An 18,681-nucleotide genomic window follows, 5' to 3' on the forward strand; every position below is an offset into this window, starting at 1 on the left:
ATACATTTGAATAAAAGCCAGAGAGGAAACGACCAATGACCTAATCGCTCATTGGTTAGCGAATACCTTGTAGATGAAGGAACGGCGCCCAGCATTACCAACGTGCATTGTCCAGAGTACTGTGTAGCAGAACATTCAGAGCAAATCTTTTGTCGCCAAAGGTAATACTCATAGAAGGTTGGACAGATAGTAAATTAACTTTCTGTTTTGGTCCTTTTTTCTTTTCAAGGTTTGATTTCTATCCGTTGCCGGATTTTAGTTACTCAAACTCTTAGAGCTAACTGTTTTCTCATAAAACACTCATTTGTGCCTATTTTCGTGTACTTTTCTCCACTTTGTACCGCTTTATGGTATTTATAGGTAAAGTACGTTTACTTACAGCCCTTTTTCAGTTTTAGAACTAGCATGGATATGGCAGTCGATAACGCTGTCATCGATTTACTAGCCGTAATAGCTTTGATAACAACGTTAGCTAGCTAACTGAGATGATTACCAATAATATACATTCTTCAATACAGGGCTCAGGAGTTACAGAGTAAAAAGCCAATCAGACCCCCCCCCCCCCCCCCCCACAGACCCTCACACAATCTGTGTGAATTGGGTCTGTATTGATGTTTATCCTGGCTCACCAATGTCACAGTAGGGTTCACATCGTCATATAGCCTACATTCATATGCCCATTCAGAATCAATCAGAATTTGGTTTTATTCGCCATGTAGGTTTACACAAACACGGAATTTACTGTGGCAGGAAGGTGCAAACAATAAACATATACGGAACTTCAATCAAAAAGTATTGAGGAATGACTAAACACTGTTAAATGACAATCTGACCAAATGCATTTAGTAACACTGAAGTATGACTAGAATGCTCACTAGGTAAGATAAAGTCTTGATAAGATACAGGGATTGATTTTGTTCAGACGTATTGACACTGGATGTTGCTTTTGTTAAGAAACATGTTGATGTCCTGATGCAATAATGTGTGATATACTGCCCTTTATCAGACTGAGAAAAGCGGACGGTAGACATATCAACGGGAAAACTAGTTAACTCTCCTGTTGGAGGCTGACAGTTGAATCAGTCATTTTTACAGGAGCAGATCTGACATGTATGAAGGGCTGGTATCTGACATGTTTGTGTGGACGGTGCGTGTCTTGCACTACCCTGGCAGTCGAAAGAAACCATGCAGTTTGTCGGGCGGAGGTTTGGTTGGACTGATCAGAGCTCCGTGGACCTGTTCGGGGACCGCTCGGAGACAGAGACCTTGTCCCAGGCACTCAGCACGGCGGCGGCAGACGAGGCAGATGCCGATGGCAGTGTGCTGTTTGGGACCCTACGGGGCAATGTGGTGGGGCTGAAGTACTACACTGGCGTGGTATGTATCTATGAATTTACTATGCACACCCCTTATAATACATTTATAGTCTGGATGTATAGTACACTGGCTTGGTATATTTAGTATGGTGTCATAAGGATGTGTATAACACATGTATAGGATGGTATGTTAACTACACGGGCATAGAACACAGAGTGTAGTGTGTATTCCTACCATTATTGGAATTAAAATATGGATATACTCTACACTGATGTGGTCTGTTTAGTTTGGTTATATTCTACACTGGCATGACATTTCTAGCATGTCAGTGTACTGTATACCTGTGAAGATTTGTGCAGGATGTGTCTTGTGCTTACCCTCTTAGGTGAACGCAGGGGAGATGGTGTCCCTGGTGCGCCAGCCTCAGAATCAGTACGACCGCAATGCTGTGATGGTGGTCAATGTGTACGGCAGCCAGGTGGGCCACATCAAGAGAGAGCTGGCCGCAGCCATGGCCACCATCATGGACAACAACTTGGCCAAAGTAGAAGGGTGAGTGGAGATCTGTGCGAGGAGATCCAAGATTGATGGCTGTCATGCACTTGTGAAGGGGTCTAGGGATCCAGCTGTGAAGCCGTGCTGTGTGTGTGTGCCAGTCTGTCTGAGGGCTTCACGTGCTTGTGTGCTCTGACAGGATGGTGCCGTCAGGGATGAATAATGCGTTCACCATGCCAGTGCTGCTGTCCTTCTGGGGAAAGGAAGAGAGTAAAGACCAAGTTGTAGGACAGCTGGGACGACATAGATACAAACTGGGGCCCCCAGGTACCCGCACAAAGGACACCTTCTCACATACAGTTAGGTCCATAAATATTTGGACATTGACACAATTTTCATCATTTTGGCTCTGTATACCACCACAATGGATTTGAAATGAAACAATCAAGATGTGCTTTAAGTGCAGACTTTCAGCTTTAATTTCAGGGTATTTACATCCAAATCAGGTGAACGGTATAGGAATTACAACACATTTTATATGTGCCCCCCCCCCCCTTTTTAAGGGACCAAAAATAATTGGACAAACTAACATAATCATAAATCTAATTGTCACTTTTAATACTTGGTTGCAAATCCTTTGCAGTCAATGACAGCCTGAAGTCTGGAACCCATAGACATCACCAGACACTGGGTTTCGTCCCTGGTGATGCTCTGCCAGGCCTCTACTGCAACTGTCTTCAGTTCCTGCTTGTTCTTGGGGCATTTTCCCTTCAGTTTTGTCTTTAGCAAGTGAAATGCATGCTCAATTGGATTTAGGTCAGGTGATTGACTTGGCCATTGCAGAACATTCCACTTCTTTGCCTTAAAAAACTATTTGGTTGCTTTCGCAGTATGCTTCGGGTCATTGTCCATCTGCACTGTGAAGCGCCGTCCTATGAGTTCTGAAGCATTTGGCTGAATCTGAGCAGATAATATTGCCAGAAACACTTCAGAATTCATCCTACTGCTTTTGTCAGCAGTCACATCGTCGATAAATACAAGGGAACCAGTTCCATTGGCAGCCATACATGCCCACGCCATAACACTACCTCCACCATGCTTCACTGATGAGGTGGCATGCTTTGGATCATGAGCAGTTCTTTCCCTTCTCCATACTCTTCTCTTCCCATCATTCAGGTACAAGTTGATCTTGGTCTCATCTGTCCATAGGATGTTGTTCCAGAACTGTACAGGCTCTTTTAGATGTTTTTTGGCAAACTCTAATCTGGTCTTCCTGTTTTTGAGACTCACCAATGGTTTACATCTTGTGGTGAACCCTCTGTATTTACTCTGGTGAAGTCTTCTCTTAATTTTTGACTTTGACACAGATACGCCTACCTCCTGGAGAGTGTTCTTGATCTGGCCAACTGTTGTGAAGGGGTTTTTCTTCACCAGGGAAAGAATTCTTCTGTCATCCACCACAGTTGTTTTCCGTGGTCTTCCGGGTCTTTTGGTGTTGCTGAGCTCACCAGTGCGTTCTTTCTTCTTAAGAATGTACCAAACAGTTGATTTGGCCACACCTAATGTTTTTGCTATCTCTCTGATAGGTTTGTTTTGATTTTTCAGCCTAACGATGGCTTGCTTCACTGATGGTGACAGCTCTTTGGACTTCATATTGAGAGTTGACAGCAACAGATTCCAAACACAAATACCATACTTGAAATGAACTCTAGACCTTTTATCTGCTCCTTGTCAATGAAATAACGAACTCCCATGAGGGAATAACATACACCTGGCCATGGAACAGCTGAGCAGCCAATTGTCCAATTACTTTTGGTCCCTTAAAAAGGGGGGGGCCACATATAAAATGTATTGTAATTCCTACACCGTTCACCTGATTTGGATGTAAATACCCTGAAATTAAAGCTGAAAGTCTGCACTTAAAGCACATCTTGATTGTTTCATTTCAAATCCATTGTGGTGGTATACAGAGCCAATATGATGAAAATTGTGTCAATGTCCAAATATTTATGGACCTAACTGTACATACAAACCATCTTACTATGCAGCCCCCCACAAGGGACACAGAAATCACACCTTCCACTGTTTGTGTATATATGTGTGTGTGTGTGCCATGTGCGTGTCTAAGACTCCAAAAGAATCATGGTACCAGGCAATAGCAGTCAGGGACTCTATGGTCCAGCCAGGAAGTCCACAGCTATCCCTCTGACTGCTAAAGAGGTAACACACTAACATACAGTATACGAAACTGTATCCTCGTACATACGCACTGACCTATATCATCATCATACACAGTGTTTCCCCTAGGTTTACAGCTTTGAGGGGCGGGGGTGCAGGGGGCGGCGACCATGTAGGCCCGACCATGTAGAGACAGAAATGGGAGTCAGGTGGCTGAGCGGTTAGGGAATCGGGCTAGTAATCTGAAGGTTGCCAGTTCGATTCCCGGCCATGCCAAATTACGTTGTGTCCTTGGGCAAGGCACTTCACTATACCATCGTAAATACTCACATACAGTATATAAAACAACCTTTTGTACATACACACTGACATACTGTAGGATCATACATGTACCCCAACGTTAATGTGACGGATATGACCTCTGCTAACAATACTTCTCCACCTCCAGCTGAAGAACGCATTTGACAGTCTCTTTGAGGACCTGATGGAGGTCAAGAATGGAGAGATAGAAGCTGCTGATGTAAGTGTGTGTAATCGTGTATGCGTTTTAGTTGCTTCCACGTTAGCGTTAAAAATAAAGCAGTGAGACTGCCCTCGTACCTATGCCCGTGCACAAGCGTGTGAGAAGGGGGCTGAGCGTGTGGTTTGGCATGCGCGCACGGTTACAAACTCCCTGCGCTCCCTCTCTCCGTAGGCCGTGTGCACTCCTCTACTGCCCCACCAGAAGCAAGCTCTAGCCTGGATGTGTGCGTGTGAGAACAACTCCGCCTTGCCCCCCTTCTGGGAGGAGAGGGGAGGCCTTTTCTTCAACACCCTCACCTGCTTCTCCGTCAGAGAGAGACCCCAGAGGACCAGGGGAGGCATCCTGGCAGATGACATGGGGCTGGTGAGACGCACACACATAAACACCAACTGTCAACAGTGTCTTTCAAACACAACATCCTCCTCCTCCCCAAACATGTGTCTGCATGAACACACACACACACCAGACTTTGTATCCAGTATTTCTTTCTCACACACGGTAGACATATTACTCAAAATCTCAATAATGCTGCTTGTAAAACCCTGGCTAACCCTAGACACACAAAGCTGCATCTTTTGCTCCAAACCTATTCCCTCTGAGGTCAGGCATGCTGAAACTGAAAAGTTTTTTTTTTTTCTTCTCTGAAAATTAACTTTTTTTTAATTGCTTTTCTGTGATTATCATATGATTTGATTGTATTATTGTTAATGCATGTTTTGCATCCTTTATATTTATTCATATTTTTATTTATTTTATAAAGCTCTTTGAGATGGAACTTGCAACTTGAGATGAAAAGGCACTATAGAAAAGAAAGTTGGATTATTATTATTACATCCTCACTGACATTTTTGACGGCTGTGTGGGATTGGCCTTCAGGGAAAGACTCTGACCACCATTGCTCTGATCCTCTCCAACTTTCACCATGGGAAACCTCTGCCCCTGGGCAGATGTGTAAGTATACTGATCGTCTTTGGTTTCATCTTTCCGTCTGAATGTTCTGGAATATTCTCGAAGGTGTGTGAACGTGTGTGTTTCTCTGTAGCGGAAGTACTCCAGTGACTCCAAACCTGGCATCACAGAGAAGAGCCCCAAACCAGAAAGTAATCTTCTTAAGGCCCTTGCACACTGAGTCCGAAATTCGTGTCCATAATGTTCACACGTTAAAAAAAAAATACGACCTCACGTTATGTCAATCGCGCTTACACACTGCCTCCGAAACTTTCGTCCATCAAAAAAAAGTTAGGATCGGGTTAGATTTTCTGTGTTTTTTTCATCAATAGCCAGCATTTTTATAGTTTTTTTGGGCAATTCAGAGCCACCGAACTTTTAGGCTGACGATTGCGAAAAAACGCATATGAAAATTTCGCACTCAGTGTGCAAGGGCCTTTAGTGTGTGTATTTGTGTACTTGTAATGGATGTGTAGGTGTTTTGTGTGAGTGTGTCTGTGTACACGCTTCTACGTGTGAGACAATGTCTGTGTGTTCCAGAGTGTGCTCCAAAGAGTGGAGAAGGGGCTCACAAAGAAGGGTCTGGTTCATCAGTGAACCCTCGCTCTGACAGGTAACAGTGGTATTGATTGGTTTTGATTTTTGTATCACTTTAAAGGCAGATACAAATACTTTGTCTTTTTGTTCCAGTCAACAGAAGACGGTGTGTTGGGAATCAATTGATTTTATGAAGGAGTTGGAGGCGCCCCCACTGCAAAAGAAAGGTAGTCTGTCACTGCTGTGTGTGTGTGTACAATGTCTGTGACATTCTACATTAATGCTGTACCTTTCCTCATCTAGCCAAATCAAAAGGACGGGGCACAGCCTCGCAGTCGAAGAAAGGTAATACAACTGTGTGTGTTTTATAGAAACTGTTAATTCCAACACTTGACTGTGCTCTGTGATATATCCCATGCAACTCTCTCTCTGTGTGTGTGTGTGTGTGTGTGTGTGTGTGTGTGTGTGTGTGTGTGTGTGTGTGTGTGTGTGTGTGTGTGTGTGTGTGTGTAGGGGTATCCAGTGTCCATCTGCCTGTGATGGATGGTACCGAGAACTCGGGAGCCAGAGCCACTCTTATCATCTGCCCGCTGTCTGTTCTTAGTAACTGGCTGGTCAGGACACACACACACTCACACTGCTACATTTATAAACACACACACGCTGCTTATGTACTGTATCTACACACACACTGCACATGTATACATACATACAAACACACACACACACACACACACTGCAAATGTATTATAAATACACATGCGCTGCATCTGTATACACACACAAACGCACACTGTGCTAACACGTACAGATACAAACAACTCATGGCTTATTGTATGCATGCATAGTAACATACACACTCTAATGCATGCACAGTAACGTACACACACACTAATGCATGCACAGTAACTCACACATGCTCTAATGCAGGCATAGTAATGTACACACACTCTCTAATGCATGCATATCGATAGGATGATGTCAGTCGGTGGCCGGAAAGATGCACAACAATTAAAAAGGGTTGACTTTGTTTATTAGAATGACGCCAAATCATGTAACCATTTAAAGCAGAGTGGTCAGATGAATGCAGGTCATGGGTTACAAACGGCCTTATATACAATAGATAAGTACAAATATAGTTTCCACAGAGCATTTCCTTAGAGGACACAACAGCAAGTTTGTCCTTAAAAGGGTATAACTGTCACTATTGTAACTTAGTGAAGCCTGTTCCTCTTACCATTGGGACCTTTGTCTAAATGCATACAGGGTGGATTACGCAGCTTGACGTCTTGACCTCGGAAGGAGAGAAGCCTCTCTCCTACAAAAATTGCGTATCACATAGTAATGTGATGGTTCAACCCAATGTGTTCAGGACCAGTTTGAGCAACATGTGCGTGGGGACGTGGAGCCGCGCGTGTATCTGTACTATGGCTCAGAGCGCAGCAGGGACACAAGCTTCCTGTCTGCACAGGATGTGGTGCTGACCACGTACAACGTGCTGTCAGCTGACCATGGGGTGAGTGGACAGTGGATAGGACGAGTCGGATCAACACGTTACTGGTTGCACACAGTTATTATAATTACACACATTATTATTCCTGTGCTTGATCTATATCTGTATGTCTGTCTATCCGTCTATCTCTCTTTCTCTTTCCCCTCCTCCTTCTCTCTCTTCTCCCTATCTCTCTATCTCCTGTTCTATATCTTCTTTCTATATATCTGCTCCCTTTCTATCTCGGTCCATTGCTCTCTCCCTCCCTCTCCCAGGGTACCAGTCCCCTCCATGTAGTCAATTGGCTCAGGGTGGTCCTAGATGAGGGCCATGTCATAAGGAACCCCAATGCCCAGCAGAGCAAGGCTGTCCTGGCCTTGAACGCTCACCGACGCTGGATACTCTCAGGTACACACACATACATACATACACACACATACATACACACGCGCACGCACACACACACAGTCAGATACGCACTACTATACTCTAGCTCAGGACACAATTTCTCAAACACATGAACAAACACACAGACACAGTGGATAGTCCATAACATTTGTGTGTGTGTCCAGGCACTCCTATTCAGAACAGTGTGAAGGACCTGTGGATGCTGCTGGCGTTCTTGCGTCTGAAGCCGTTTGATGTGAAGGAGTGGTGGACCAGAGTGATCCAGAGACCTGTCACCCAGGGAGACCAGGAGGGCCTGGTGTGAGTCTGCACCACCTTATACTTCCTCACTATACTGGACTATACTCTCTTGGACTCTACTTTACTGGACTATACTCTACTGGACTATACTATACTGGACTATACAATACTGGACTCTACTCTACTCTACTGGACTATTGGACTATACTATAGTGGACAATACTATACTACACTGGACTATACTCTACTCTACTGGACTATACTATAGTGGACAATACTCTACTCTACTGGACTATACTGGATTATACTATAGTGGACAATAGTCTATTCTACTGGGCCATACCATAGTGGACAATACTCTTCTCTACTGGACTATCCTATACTGGACTTTTCACCATACTGTGAACTGGTCTGTATATGCAGGAACCTGCAGACCCTGGTGAAGTGCATAACTCTGCGTCGCACCAAGAACAGTGAGGTGGCAGGGCGCCCCCTGGTGGTCCTGCCCCAGAAGAAGGTGTGTGTGGAGTACGTCACACTCTCCCAGAGAGAGAGGGAGGAGTACGAGCTGGCTCGGACGCAGGGAAGGACTACCATCAGCAGGTACAGCTGTGTGTTAAAAGGTTCCTTACATTTTCTGAGTGGGATTTGTTTGAGTGTGTTTTTGTGTTGTTTGTGTTTCAATGCTTATCGTATGTGTGTGTGTAGGTATGTAGCAGACGGGACAGTTTTGAAGAACTATGCTGACGTGCTGGCCATTCTGGTTAGACTTCGCCAACACTGCTGTCACTGTGATCTACTGCCCAAGACCTCCTCAGACAACGGTAGCACACACACACACTCAGTTTTCACCGTTGTGACGCTTTCTCTCATAATGTCACTCTCCCTCTACTCTTATTTGTCTCTCACCCTTCATCCCTCCCCTCACCATCTTTCTTTTCCTCACTCCCTCCCACTCTCCCTTCCTCCCTCTATCCGTCTCTTTTTCCATCCCTCCATCACCCCCCCCCCCCATGTATACCTATTACATATCTTTTCTTGCCATGCCTTGAGAATGTAATTGTTCGGAATGACCTTGTGTTGTACTGTGCGTCAGATAAACAAAGCACTTCAATCAGTCCTTCTTCAGTTCACGCCCTCTCCTCCTCCTCTTCTTCTCCTCTCCTCCTCCTCTTCTTCTCCTCTCCTCCTCCTCTTATTCTCCTCTTCTTTTCCTCTTCTTCTCCTCTCATCTCTTCTTCTCCTCTCCTCCTGTCCTCCTCTCTCTTCTCCCCCCTCCTCCTCTCCTCTCTCTTCTCCCCCTCTCCTCCTGTCCTCTCCTCTCTCTTCTCCCCCTCTCCTCTCTTCTCCTCTCCTCTCTCTTCTCCTCCTTTCCTCTCTCTTCTCCCCCTCTCCTCTCTTCTCCTCTTCTTTCTCTTCTCCGCCTCCTCTTTTTCTCCTCTTCTCCTCTCTCTTCTCCTCTTCTCCCCCTCTCCTCTCCTGCTCCTCTCCCCCTCTCCTCTCCTGTTCCTCTCCCCCTCTCCTGTCTCCAGGCCTGGCTGCGACCCCTGCAGAGCTCAGAGAGCGTCTGGTCCAGAGGCTGCGGCTGGTTCTGGCCAGCGGCTCTGACGAGGAGTGTCCCGTGTGTCTGGACTCGGTGCGTCTGCCCGTCATCACGCACTGTGCCCACGTGTACTGTAGAGCCTGCATTGCCCAGGTCATCTCCAGTGAGCAGGTATGCTACGCACACACACGTTCGTACACACGTTGACACACACATACTCACGAGCACACGCTAACACCCAAACACATTCATACATGCACATTCACATACTCAAGAACACACACTAACACACACACACAAACTCACACAAAGTAATGTCTGCGGAGTAGTTTCAGCATCATCATTTCCTCAGAATCTGAACCTGTTTTGGATATATCAGGATGGGCCTTTTACATCTCTTTCTGTGTCTTTCTCCCTGTGTGTGGGTGTGTGTGTGTAGGAACAGGCTTGTTGTCCTCTATGTCGAGGTCAGATTAGGAGCAGTGAGCTGGTGGAGTTTGTCCCTGAGGAGCTAGAGGAGGATAACTCGCCCAAGCCACATGCCTGGAGGAGCAGCACTAAGGTATGATCACACACGCACACACGTGCACTTCAAAGAAGAGATCCAAAATGGCCTGTGTGTGTCCAGGTGGAGGCGCTGATGTCCAACCTGCTTGCTCTGCGCGAGTCAGACAGCAGCATCAAGAGTCTGGTGGTCTCCCAGTTCACATGCTTCCTCAACCTGCTGGAGGTCCCACTTAGGTGACACATTACACACTATCTCTCTGTCTCTGTCAATGTGTATCTGTCTATTACTCTCTCCCTGTCTCTCTTTCTATCTCCACTCCTCTCGTCGTCTCTCTGGTTCTCCCTTCTCTCTCTCAAAGTATATATCTCTATGTTTCTTTCTCTCTCTTCTGTCTTTCTGGTTCTCCATGTTCTCTCTCTCTCTCCTGGCAGTCCATCCGTCTGTCTCACACAGTTGTCTGTGTTCTGTCATGTAATTGCATTGATTAACCTTTTTTTGTGTAAGGCCAGAAAAGATGGACGCCTTCTCTCACGGTCTCAGTATCCCTCTCTTCCTCTGTCCAGGGAGCATGGCTTCAGCTACGTACGTCTGGACGGCTCCCTGAGCCAGAAGAGGAGGGCCCAGGTCATCCAGGAGTTCCAGAGCTCCGCCCCTGACAGTCCATTGGTCATGCTTCTGTCACTCAAAGCCGGTGGGGTGGGACTTAACCTGACCGCCGCCTCCCAGGTCTTCATGATGGACCCAGTGAGTCGTTGTGTGACCACTCACACACACACAAGCAAGCATACACACACAAACATGGAGACAAGAAAAATATACACATACGTGCACAAACAAAGAGTGTGTTTGTGTGTATGTTAGGCGTGGAACCCTGCAGCCGAGGATCAGTGTGTGGACCGCTGTTACCGTCTAGGTCAGAAGAGAGACGTGACCGTCACTAAGGTAGGAGCACTGACGAATGGATGTTGATGGTACAGTAACTATGGGATACAGCAATCCTCAGATTACACTGGATCATTCTCCTTAGTGTTACCTTGAAAGAAATACAGACTTCACCAAAAAGACATTCATGATGAAATAAATATGAAATCAATATTGTTGAGTTGCGATTATGAATCTCTGTATGTGAACTGAAGGTACGTTTTCTCGCATTTGACCGTGGTTTTCTTTTTGCGTGTGATCAGTTCATAGTAAGGAACTCTGTGGAGGAGAACATGGTGGAAATCCAGAGGCGGAAGAAGGATCTGGTGGAGAAGACCTTTGGCTCCGAGAAGCCAGCTGACAGCAAGACGTCTCGCATCGACCACATCAGAGCCCTGATGGAACTGTAGCCACGCCGCTTTCCACCAATCAGCTCCCTCGGATCTGAGTGGACGCTGGTTAGTACCAATGGTTGGACAGTCAAGTCTGCAGGCCCGTCGTTTTCTGAGATCCCAGACTCGTTTTCTGTGAAGCACCCAGTTTGTCAACATTTCGACGAGTTTCAAAGGAGTTCTCTGCTGTGATAGGAATCTGGGGGTCATCCTGTTCAGCCCCTGGTTTGCACAATGTGTTCATGCTAGCGGTGTCACTTCAGATCACAGTGAAGGCCAGGAAGCTATCATTCCCTTGAAGAATGTTGATTTGCGCATTGCTTAATTGGGTCTTTTGTTCTGAATTTGAGTTTGCTGTTAAAGTATTTCCTGTTTCTGTTTTGGAAGTGTCTGGTCAAATGCACAAATGTGTAATCTGTGTGTTAAGCATGTTGTGAACACAGCTCCCTGACATGTCTACATGTGGGCCTGGTGGTCACTCTTGGTCCGCTATTCCAGTGGAAATAAAACTTGTTACAAACCAGTGTCTGAATTCTTGACGCAGGGGAAAAACATGCCATTCCATCTGGATTGAAAAGATTATCCCGTGTGTGTCCATCTCCAGTTGGGTGGCCATATTAAGGTTTTCCAAAAAGATGCCTATTGTCTGTAATACTTAATCACAGTATTAGACCAGATGCATTTCATGCAACTAAAGCCAAAAACCAGACTATTTAGCAAATTTAGAAATCCTGGCCAGATGCTTTTTTTAAAAGGTATTGAGAAAGGACATATGGTCACCCCCTAATCTACAGGAGTTTTAGAGAGCTGAACAACTATATGTACCGTGAGTTTACAGGTGAATCTGAACATATCATACACAGGAGTATCTGACCACGTGACCATACAGGATATGACGGGTATGGTTCTTTAGACTGGAGATTGGCAAATCTACACATGTACCTGTGTTTCACACATCCCATCTATTACAAGAGGACAAAGAATGTCAAAAATAGCAGGACAGCTGGTGTCTCTTTAGTATTTTATTAGTTTTTACAGAAGACCTGCTGGGAAGTCACATCTTCAGAGGTGTGAGGCACCCTATGTTCTGAGACTAAAGGTCTCCAACAACTCTGCCGCTCCCCGTTACCTTTGTCTGATGGCTTTTAACCCTTCAGTCAACACTTCAACCCTCAGAGGGAAACCAACCTCAGAGTCGTGGCACTGGGACAGGCTGAGTGGAGCACAGGGGCAGGGTTCGACAGCTAAGGGTAGGGTGAGCTTCAGAAGAGATTGGCATTTATTGTTGGAGGCGAGGGAGGTTCTGTAAACAATGAAGGTAAGGCAACTGATCTCTAAAAAAGAGCTTGTCACAGCAAGTGGGGGAAAAAGTCAGGACAGTTAATGGGCTTTCAGTGCACACAAATTTACATGCTGGAACACAATTACACAAACAAATTTTTTACAGTACAATTTGCTAGGAAATGAATCACAAACATACATATTAAATTAGCTCATACCAGCAGAACAATTCATCCAAGCTTGGACTGAAACTCGCTGACCCACGCAGGTGCTTTCCTTAATATTAGAACATGGATACATTGTCTGCCACGGTATCTGGGTCACAAAGGTGATGAGACAGGTGAACACTGGAGTAACAGTGGTGGTGAGACAGGTGAACACTGGAGTAACAGTGGTGGTGAGACAGGTGACAGGTCAATGAGCAGCATAATCACAGTGGCTGGACCTGTGAGCACGTCGAACACTTTTAGGGTTATTGGGGGGTGGTAAATGTGGAAGTTGAGGTTATTCACAGGAAGACTCGCTAAAAGCCAGCTAGACTGCTTCAGTCAGACCTGCAGATGCTGTAGGGCTTAAGACGGAGGTTTGGACCAGTGACATTCTCGGCCACACATGCATACACACATACAAGAAACAGCGTTAAGGTCCAGGATGCACTGCGGCAATGTAATACACAACCCATTTCTGTTCCCTCTTCTGATTGGGTCGAGAGACTGTAGATCCCACCCCTCGCTAAGCTGTCTCTGGCCTTGGATTGGTGCTCTCTCCATCTGCTGCCCCGCCCCCGACTTCTTCTACTTGAGGAAGGAGTCCAGTTTGCGCTCAATGTTGTCAAATGAGTCTGCGCCCATGTAGTCAGCCTGGCCTGCCTCCCATCTCTGCTTCCTCTCCTCAGATGAGACTTGGGGGGGATGAGGGGGAGCAGGAGCCGAAAGCTCCCCCGCTGCCACTGACACCTCCTCCTGAAGGATGGTTGGGGGGAGAGGGCACAAGAGAGGGAAGAAGTGGGAGAAGACCGGTATTAATGGGTTGTCCCTTGGGTGGATGAAAGTCATTTCCAAAACCTCGATTAGCCCTCCCTCCAGAAAGTAAGGTATACCAAACGAGCCCTCAGGTAGTTGGCCAACCACGGATAGTTTCACAACCCTGCTGCTTAGCAACCTCCTGTTCTGCAGACAAGTGAGCAATTTCGGAAGTTACACCGACTAAAACTTCCGTGTTACGCTATATGGCGTTATCTGCGACGTACACACACGCCTACCTCAACGCAGCCGGTATTGAAGGCAGTTTGGCCATAGGCCTGTCGTAGCGCAGGCAGCACATAGTTGGTATAAAGTTCCCACCACAAGGTCAGGTAATCAGGGTGCACCTGGCGGAGGTCAGAGGGCAGAGAATGACCTTTGACCTGGCCACTCTGGGGGTTGTATGAGTAGTTCCACGGCTTCATTTTCCCCAGAAAGTGGACCACCTTGGCGTCACGCCCGTACCTGTACACACATGGTTGACAATCAGCGTTTTAGCATATGGTTACCTGTGTGCATAGCACTGGGCTAGTATTGGCAAGAGTAAATAAGGCTCAGCGTAGCTGCTCTATTTTGGGGTTGACAGTCTGTTCTCCGGTAGCAGCACTTCTGACCCAGCCGCTGCTGCTCTGTAACTCAACCCCAACCCCCCCCCCCCCCCCCCCAATTGACCTTGGTTCTTACTTCTCACTGAAAGTATTCAAGCGTGTTCTACACCAATAGTTCTCATCAGAATCTGATTCAGATTTATTCGCCATGTATGTTATACAAACACGGAATTTACTGTGGCAGGGAGGTGCAAAACACTAAACATATACGAATCTTAAATTAAGTAAAAGTACAAAAGTTTAAATATTTCTAAGAACTAAACAATCTAAGAATACAACTATTTAAATATAAAATATATATAAAAATAACAATAATCACTGAGAAGCTCAATAGGGCCCTTGTTATGACTGGAAAAGGTGTGTGTGCACTGACTGTTTGAAGGCCGGTAGATAGGAGTAAATGGCGATGCTGCTGAGGTTGTAGATGAACGGAAGGTGTTTGGAGATGTCTGCTGTCGCCCAGGTGTTGAAGTAGCTGTTGAGAACCCCCTGGTCTCCACCTGGACACACAAACAGTCGCAGACCATCTAACAAACGCACAGAAACTTATTGCAGCAGACTTTGCAGGGCAGCTAAATTGTTTAACTAAACAAACTGCCCCCGTTAGTGGGGGGGGGGGGCACTCCATAGCAGCATAGTTCACATCGCATGGCACAAGCACTCAATATATAGGGCACCGTTGCACAAGTACACAGGCCTCTACGCACAACAGCTCAAAGGGCAGGGGTAAGCAGAGAGTTGAGATAAGAACGCCCCCGCCCCCCCCTAACCTGGCCTTGTATCTCAGGGCAGGAGTGGAGGAGATATCAAGACCTGGACCCTTCCATGACAACATCTCAAGTTCAGCCTTATGGGACCAGCTTTAGGGCCCCTGGAGGAGTGAAGGAGAGTAGGAGAAAAGGAGGAAGAGGAGAGAACCAGAGAAAAGTATAGGAGGAGTAGGAGGGAAAGAAGAGAAGGAGAGGAGTGGAGTAGACCAGAGAACGAGGTAAGGCATGGTTTTCTGTGAGGAGATCGCAGAAGTGAATCAGCAACCCAGGCTTGCCACCAAGCCTGGTTTGGTGGGGGTGGGGGGGGCCACAGAATTCCATTTGGGAACCCTTTGCAGACGACCCTACAGCAACCATTAAGTGCCTCTCAAAACATTGCTGTGATACTGGCTGCAGCCAAGGAGAAGGGACGGGAGAGGAGAAGGAGGACAGTGTGACACCACTCACCGTCAAAGCTGCCGGTCTCCGTGCAGAGGGCGAGTAGCTTGTTGTAGGTTTCATTGGACGGTTTAAACACAAACACTCCGGAGTTGAAGCAGTCCGGCCAACCAGGGTCAGGCGCTGCCGACAGTTCCTCCCTATCAAACAGCTCATCAATGTTCGACAACACCTGAGGGCCCAAACAAACCAAACATGCATGAGTGCTCACGTAAGAGACGTGAAACCTAATTTTCCATGTTCCTTTTGGTTATTGTTTTAGTTACAATAATAACACAGACACTTGCTGCAGTGTGTACTCACCATAGTGTCAGCATCCATGAACACACACTTGCTGTAGCGCGTCAGGGTCCAGCAGTGCAGCTTGGTGAAGGTCACACCCAGGTCAGGCCTCTTCATCATGGCCAGGTGAGCGGCATCGCCCGAATCCAGAATGTCCACCACACACACCTCGTCATAGAGCGAACTCAGCACAGTGCTACACACACACACACACGTTACCTGGACAGTTGGCATAAGTGGGTAGGTTGTGGATTGGATTATGACTAAGGTGTTGGTGTGTTACCGGCAGGGCTCTGCTACTTGTAGTCCTATCAGGGCAACCAGCTTCTTGGTTGTGTTGTGGTTGCGCAGTGACCTGCCAAGAACCATTGCACCTTTGGCATAGTTGTCGTTGGTGGCCAGCGTCACGAATGCCTCGCCTGAATGGAGACAAAAAACAGTCAATGCTAATTGACTTCACATTAACAGCAAATACCCCACCAGCCTATATGCAGATATACAAGCTGGGGGACCCTATAAATCTAAATTAAGCCAACACCTCCCCTATCCTAACACAGTCTGACTTTAATTAATTTAGTCATTTTATCAGACGCCCTTATCCAGAGCGACTTACATTACTTTCATGCCTTTACTCCTACCAAACTCATTCAACCCACGACCACAGTTGAGGAAATGGACAGGTAGCCCAACCATCACGTCATCCACTGGAACCGCCAATTAACATGCCACGTGAATAGTTGCATTTTGTTTTGTGTTTTTTCTTTTGGGGGGGAATTAATCAACCTGCCACGGGAATCGTTTGGACACCATCATCATGAGGATTTACGAACTTGAGGTTCAGTAACTGCAGTAGGCTAGTCAACATTACCAACATACCATTTTTTTTATACAATCCACGGCCGAGCTTACTGCACACACTTGAAACCAACTAGACATTAAACCATTTTATAGCTCACATGCATGCTATAATAACCTCCGAGCCACTAGGCCATCTGACGCACGTAACGCACAGACCTGATGCAGCGACTCCATCAAAAGAGAGAACACGACGTTCCTTTCTGCATAGTCCCTAATAGGTGTCTAAACATTTTTTATCGCAGGGCGTCTGTTAACTGTTAAATAATCGGCGCCATAAAAAATCATAATATTGCATTATCCAAGACACGTTTCGCGGAAAGCGTGCGAGGCCAAAAGATTGGAATGATTTTGAAGCGGTGAATAGGGCGTCATAAACTCGCAGTGTGTGTCTGCCTGGCTTACCAGCCATGGTCCGTGTTCGGTCTGTGTTAAGGAGGTTGAAGCAGCAAGTGCAGATGTAGGAGCGTGCTAAACTAGTAGGCAACTAGCAAACAAGAACAGAATGTAGTCCCTGACATATATTCTGGATCATGTGATCGGCGACAGATACACTCCCCCTTTATTCAGCCCTACCGCCCCGCCCCCCTTTTCTTTCTCTCTAATTAAATGTGCACGTGGGGGACCACGGTCACAATACACTAGCGTTACTGTTTTTGACTGCATTTATACAGTATGGCATTAGCATTATATGTAATCCTTTGTCATGTCAAGTTATTTATAGTTTTATCAAAATCTTTGCTTGAAAAGTAAAAAAACAACAAAAAACAACAACAAATGAAATGGATGGGTGTTGAAACACAAATACTTTTTTGTTTTGTTTGTTTGAGTTCCAAATCAGTGCTCCGAGTTTCATCATGTCAGTATAGGCAGTGGTAGCCTCAGGTCAGGGCTGGGAAGCAAAGGATCAGCACAGCATTACAGACCTCTGTGTTGTAAACCAGCAGAAAATAGTCTTAGGTGGCTCCTTATGGTGATGTGAGTGTAGTGTGCCTTGTGCCTTGCTCAAATCTACCTCAGCCCAAGGACGCAGTGAAGATAATGACCATCGAGGAAATGTCAAGTGAAATTTGTAAAATGTGTGAAATGTGAAAACCACATGACCTATAGTAATAGTGTGACATATTTAGAAACGTTGGAGTTATGCACGCTTCCATGTGTTCCATGCTTCACCTATTTTTCTCTTTTTCTAATTTTCCCTGTGCCTCCCCCTTTTTCCCTTCCCTCCTCCTCTAACCTTGTTTTCAAGGGTCTGCTGAATGCCCCTCCCCACTTTCTCAATCACAGTCTTAAATCTCTCACAGTATTAATGAATGGATCAGAGGGGTTGTGCTACCATCATAAAGCATTGCTTGTTTCAAGGTAGGCCGAAATTAAACAGTAGATCATTATGAATGTATTTGTGTGTGTGTGTGTGTGTGTGTGTGTGTGTGTGTGTGTGTGTGTGTGTGTGTGTGTGTGTGTGTGTGTGTGTGTGTGTGAATAATGAAGGAGGCTATGAGAACAGTCTCAGGCCAGCATTTGTGGTGACCTCAGCTACTGTTCCAGATTCAGTCTATGCAGCCAAATCCTCCTCTGTCACAGTGTGGCCCGCAGAAAGATCACCGATCCCAGACCTGTAGTTGGGGTCAGAGGGTAACTGGAGAGGCCCAGAGAGCCCTGGGAGTGAAACTAGACTGATCAGGTGTCAAAGAGAGAGAGCTGTGTTGAGGGAAAGATGTAGACCTGAACATACAAATGGACACACTGCAGGGGGGCATAAACAGTGGCTTATAGGAGTCTGTGTGTCATTACAGTTTGTGAAGGCAGCTGAAGAGAGTTTGTGATCCAGTATGTGGGTTTGAGGAGTGTGTGTGAGCTTCAGGAGAAGTGAACAAGAGAGGGAACAGGTGGAAAGAGATCTGTAGGAGATAGAAGGAGGAA

The 18,681-nt window shown here is 46.2% G+C and overlaps 2 protein-coding genes across 3 annotated transcripts; one reads left to right on the top strand and one right to left on the bottom strand.

Moving 5' to 3' along the window:
- The first annotated feature begins 39 nt into the window (after positions 1-39).
- On the top strand, positions 40-11,980 carry hltf (helicase-like transcription factor). Its single transcript, XM_062468783.1, has 24 exons — positions 40-161; positions 1,174-1,377; positions 1,703-1,869; positions 2,012-2,139; positions 3,941-4,032; positions 4,439-4,510; positions 4,685-4,876; positions 5,390-5,464; positions 5,556-5,613; positions 6,002-6,074; positions 6,152-6,225; positions 6,302-6,343; positions 6,512-6,612; positions 7,371-7,514; positions 7,766-7,898; positions 8,063-8,198; positions 8,562-8,741; positions 8,847-8,962; positions 9,671-9,852; positions 10,121-10,243; positions 10,310-10,422; positions 10,753-10,933; positions 11,051-11,131; positions 11,374-11,980. The coding sequence occupies exons 2-24, from the start codon at positions 1,186-1,188 to the stop codon at positions 11,518-11,520; spliced, it is 2,802 nt and encodes a 933-aa protein (XP_062324767.1). The 5' UTR covers positions 40-161; positions 1,174-1,185; the 3' UTR covers positions 11,521-11,980.
- A 531-nt stretch (positions 11,981-12,511) lies between these two features.
- On the bottom strand, positions 12,512-17,303 carry gyg1a (glycogenin 1a). 2 transcript variants are annotated; one of them, XM_062469156.1, is made up of 7 exons: positions 17,164-17,303; positions 16,187-16,322; positions 15,925-16,099; positions 15,631-15,793; positions 14,787-14,913; positions 14,045-14,270; positions 12,512-13,745 (listed from the first exon to the last, which is right to left on the bottom strand). In XM_062469156.1, the coding sequence occupies exons 1-7, from the start codon at positions 17,168-17,170 to the stop codon at positions 13,578-13,580; spliced, it is 1,002 nt and encodes a 333-aa protein (XP_062325140.1). In that variant the 5' UTR covers positions 17,171-17,303; the 3' UTR covers positions 12,512-13,577. The 2 variants fall into 2 exon arrangements, with proteins under 2 accessions (XP_062325140.1, XP_062325141.1); XM_062469157.1 differs by lacking the exon at positions 17,164-17,303 and adding an exon at positions 16,860-16,882.
- Between the last annotated feature and the right edge of the window lie 1,378 nt (positions 17,304-18,681).

The sequence above is a fragment of the Osmerus eperlanus genome, chromosome 9 (genome assembly GCF_963692335.1).
Source record: "Osmerus eperlanus chromosome 9, fOsmEpe2.1, whole genome shotgun sequence".
Taxonomy (NCBI): domain Eukaryota; kingdom Metazoa; phylum Chordata; class Actinopteri; order Osmeriformes; family Osmeridae; genus Osmerus; species Osmerus eperlanus.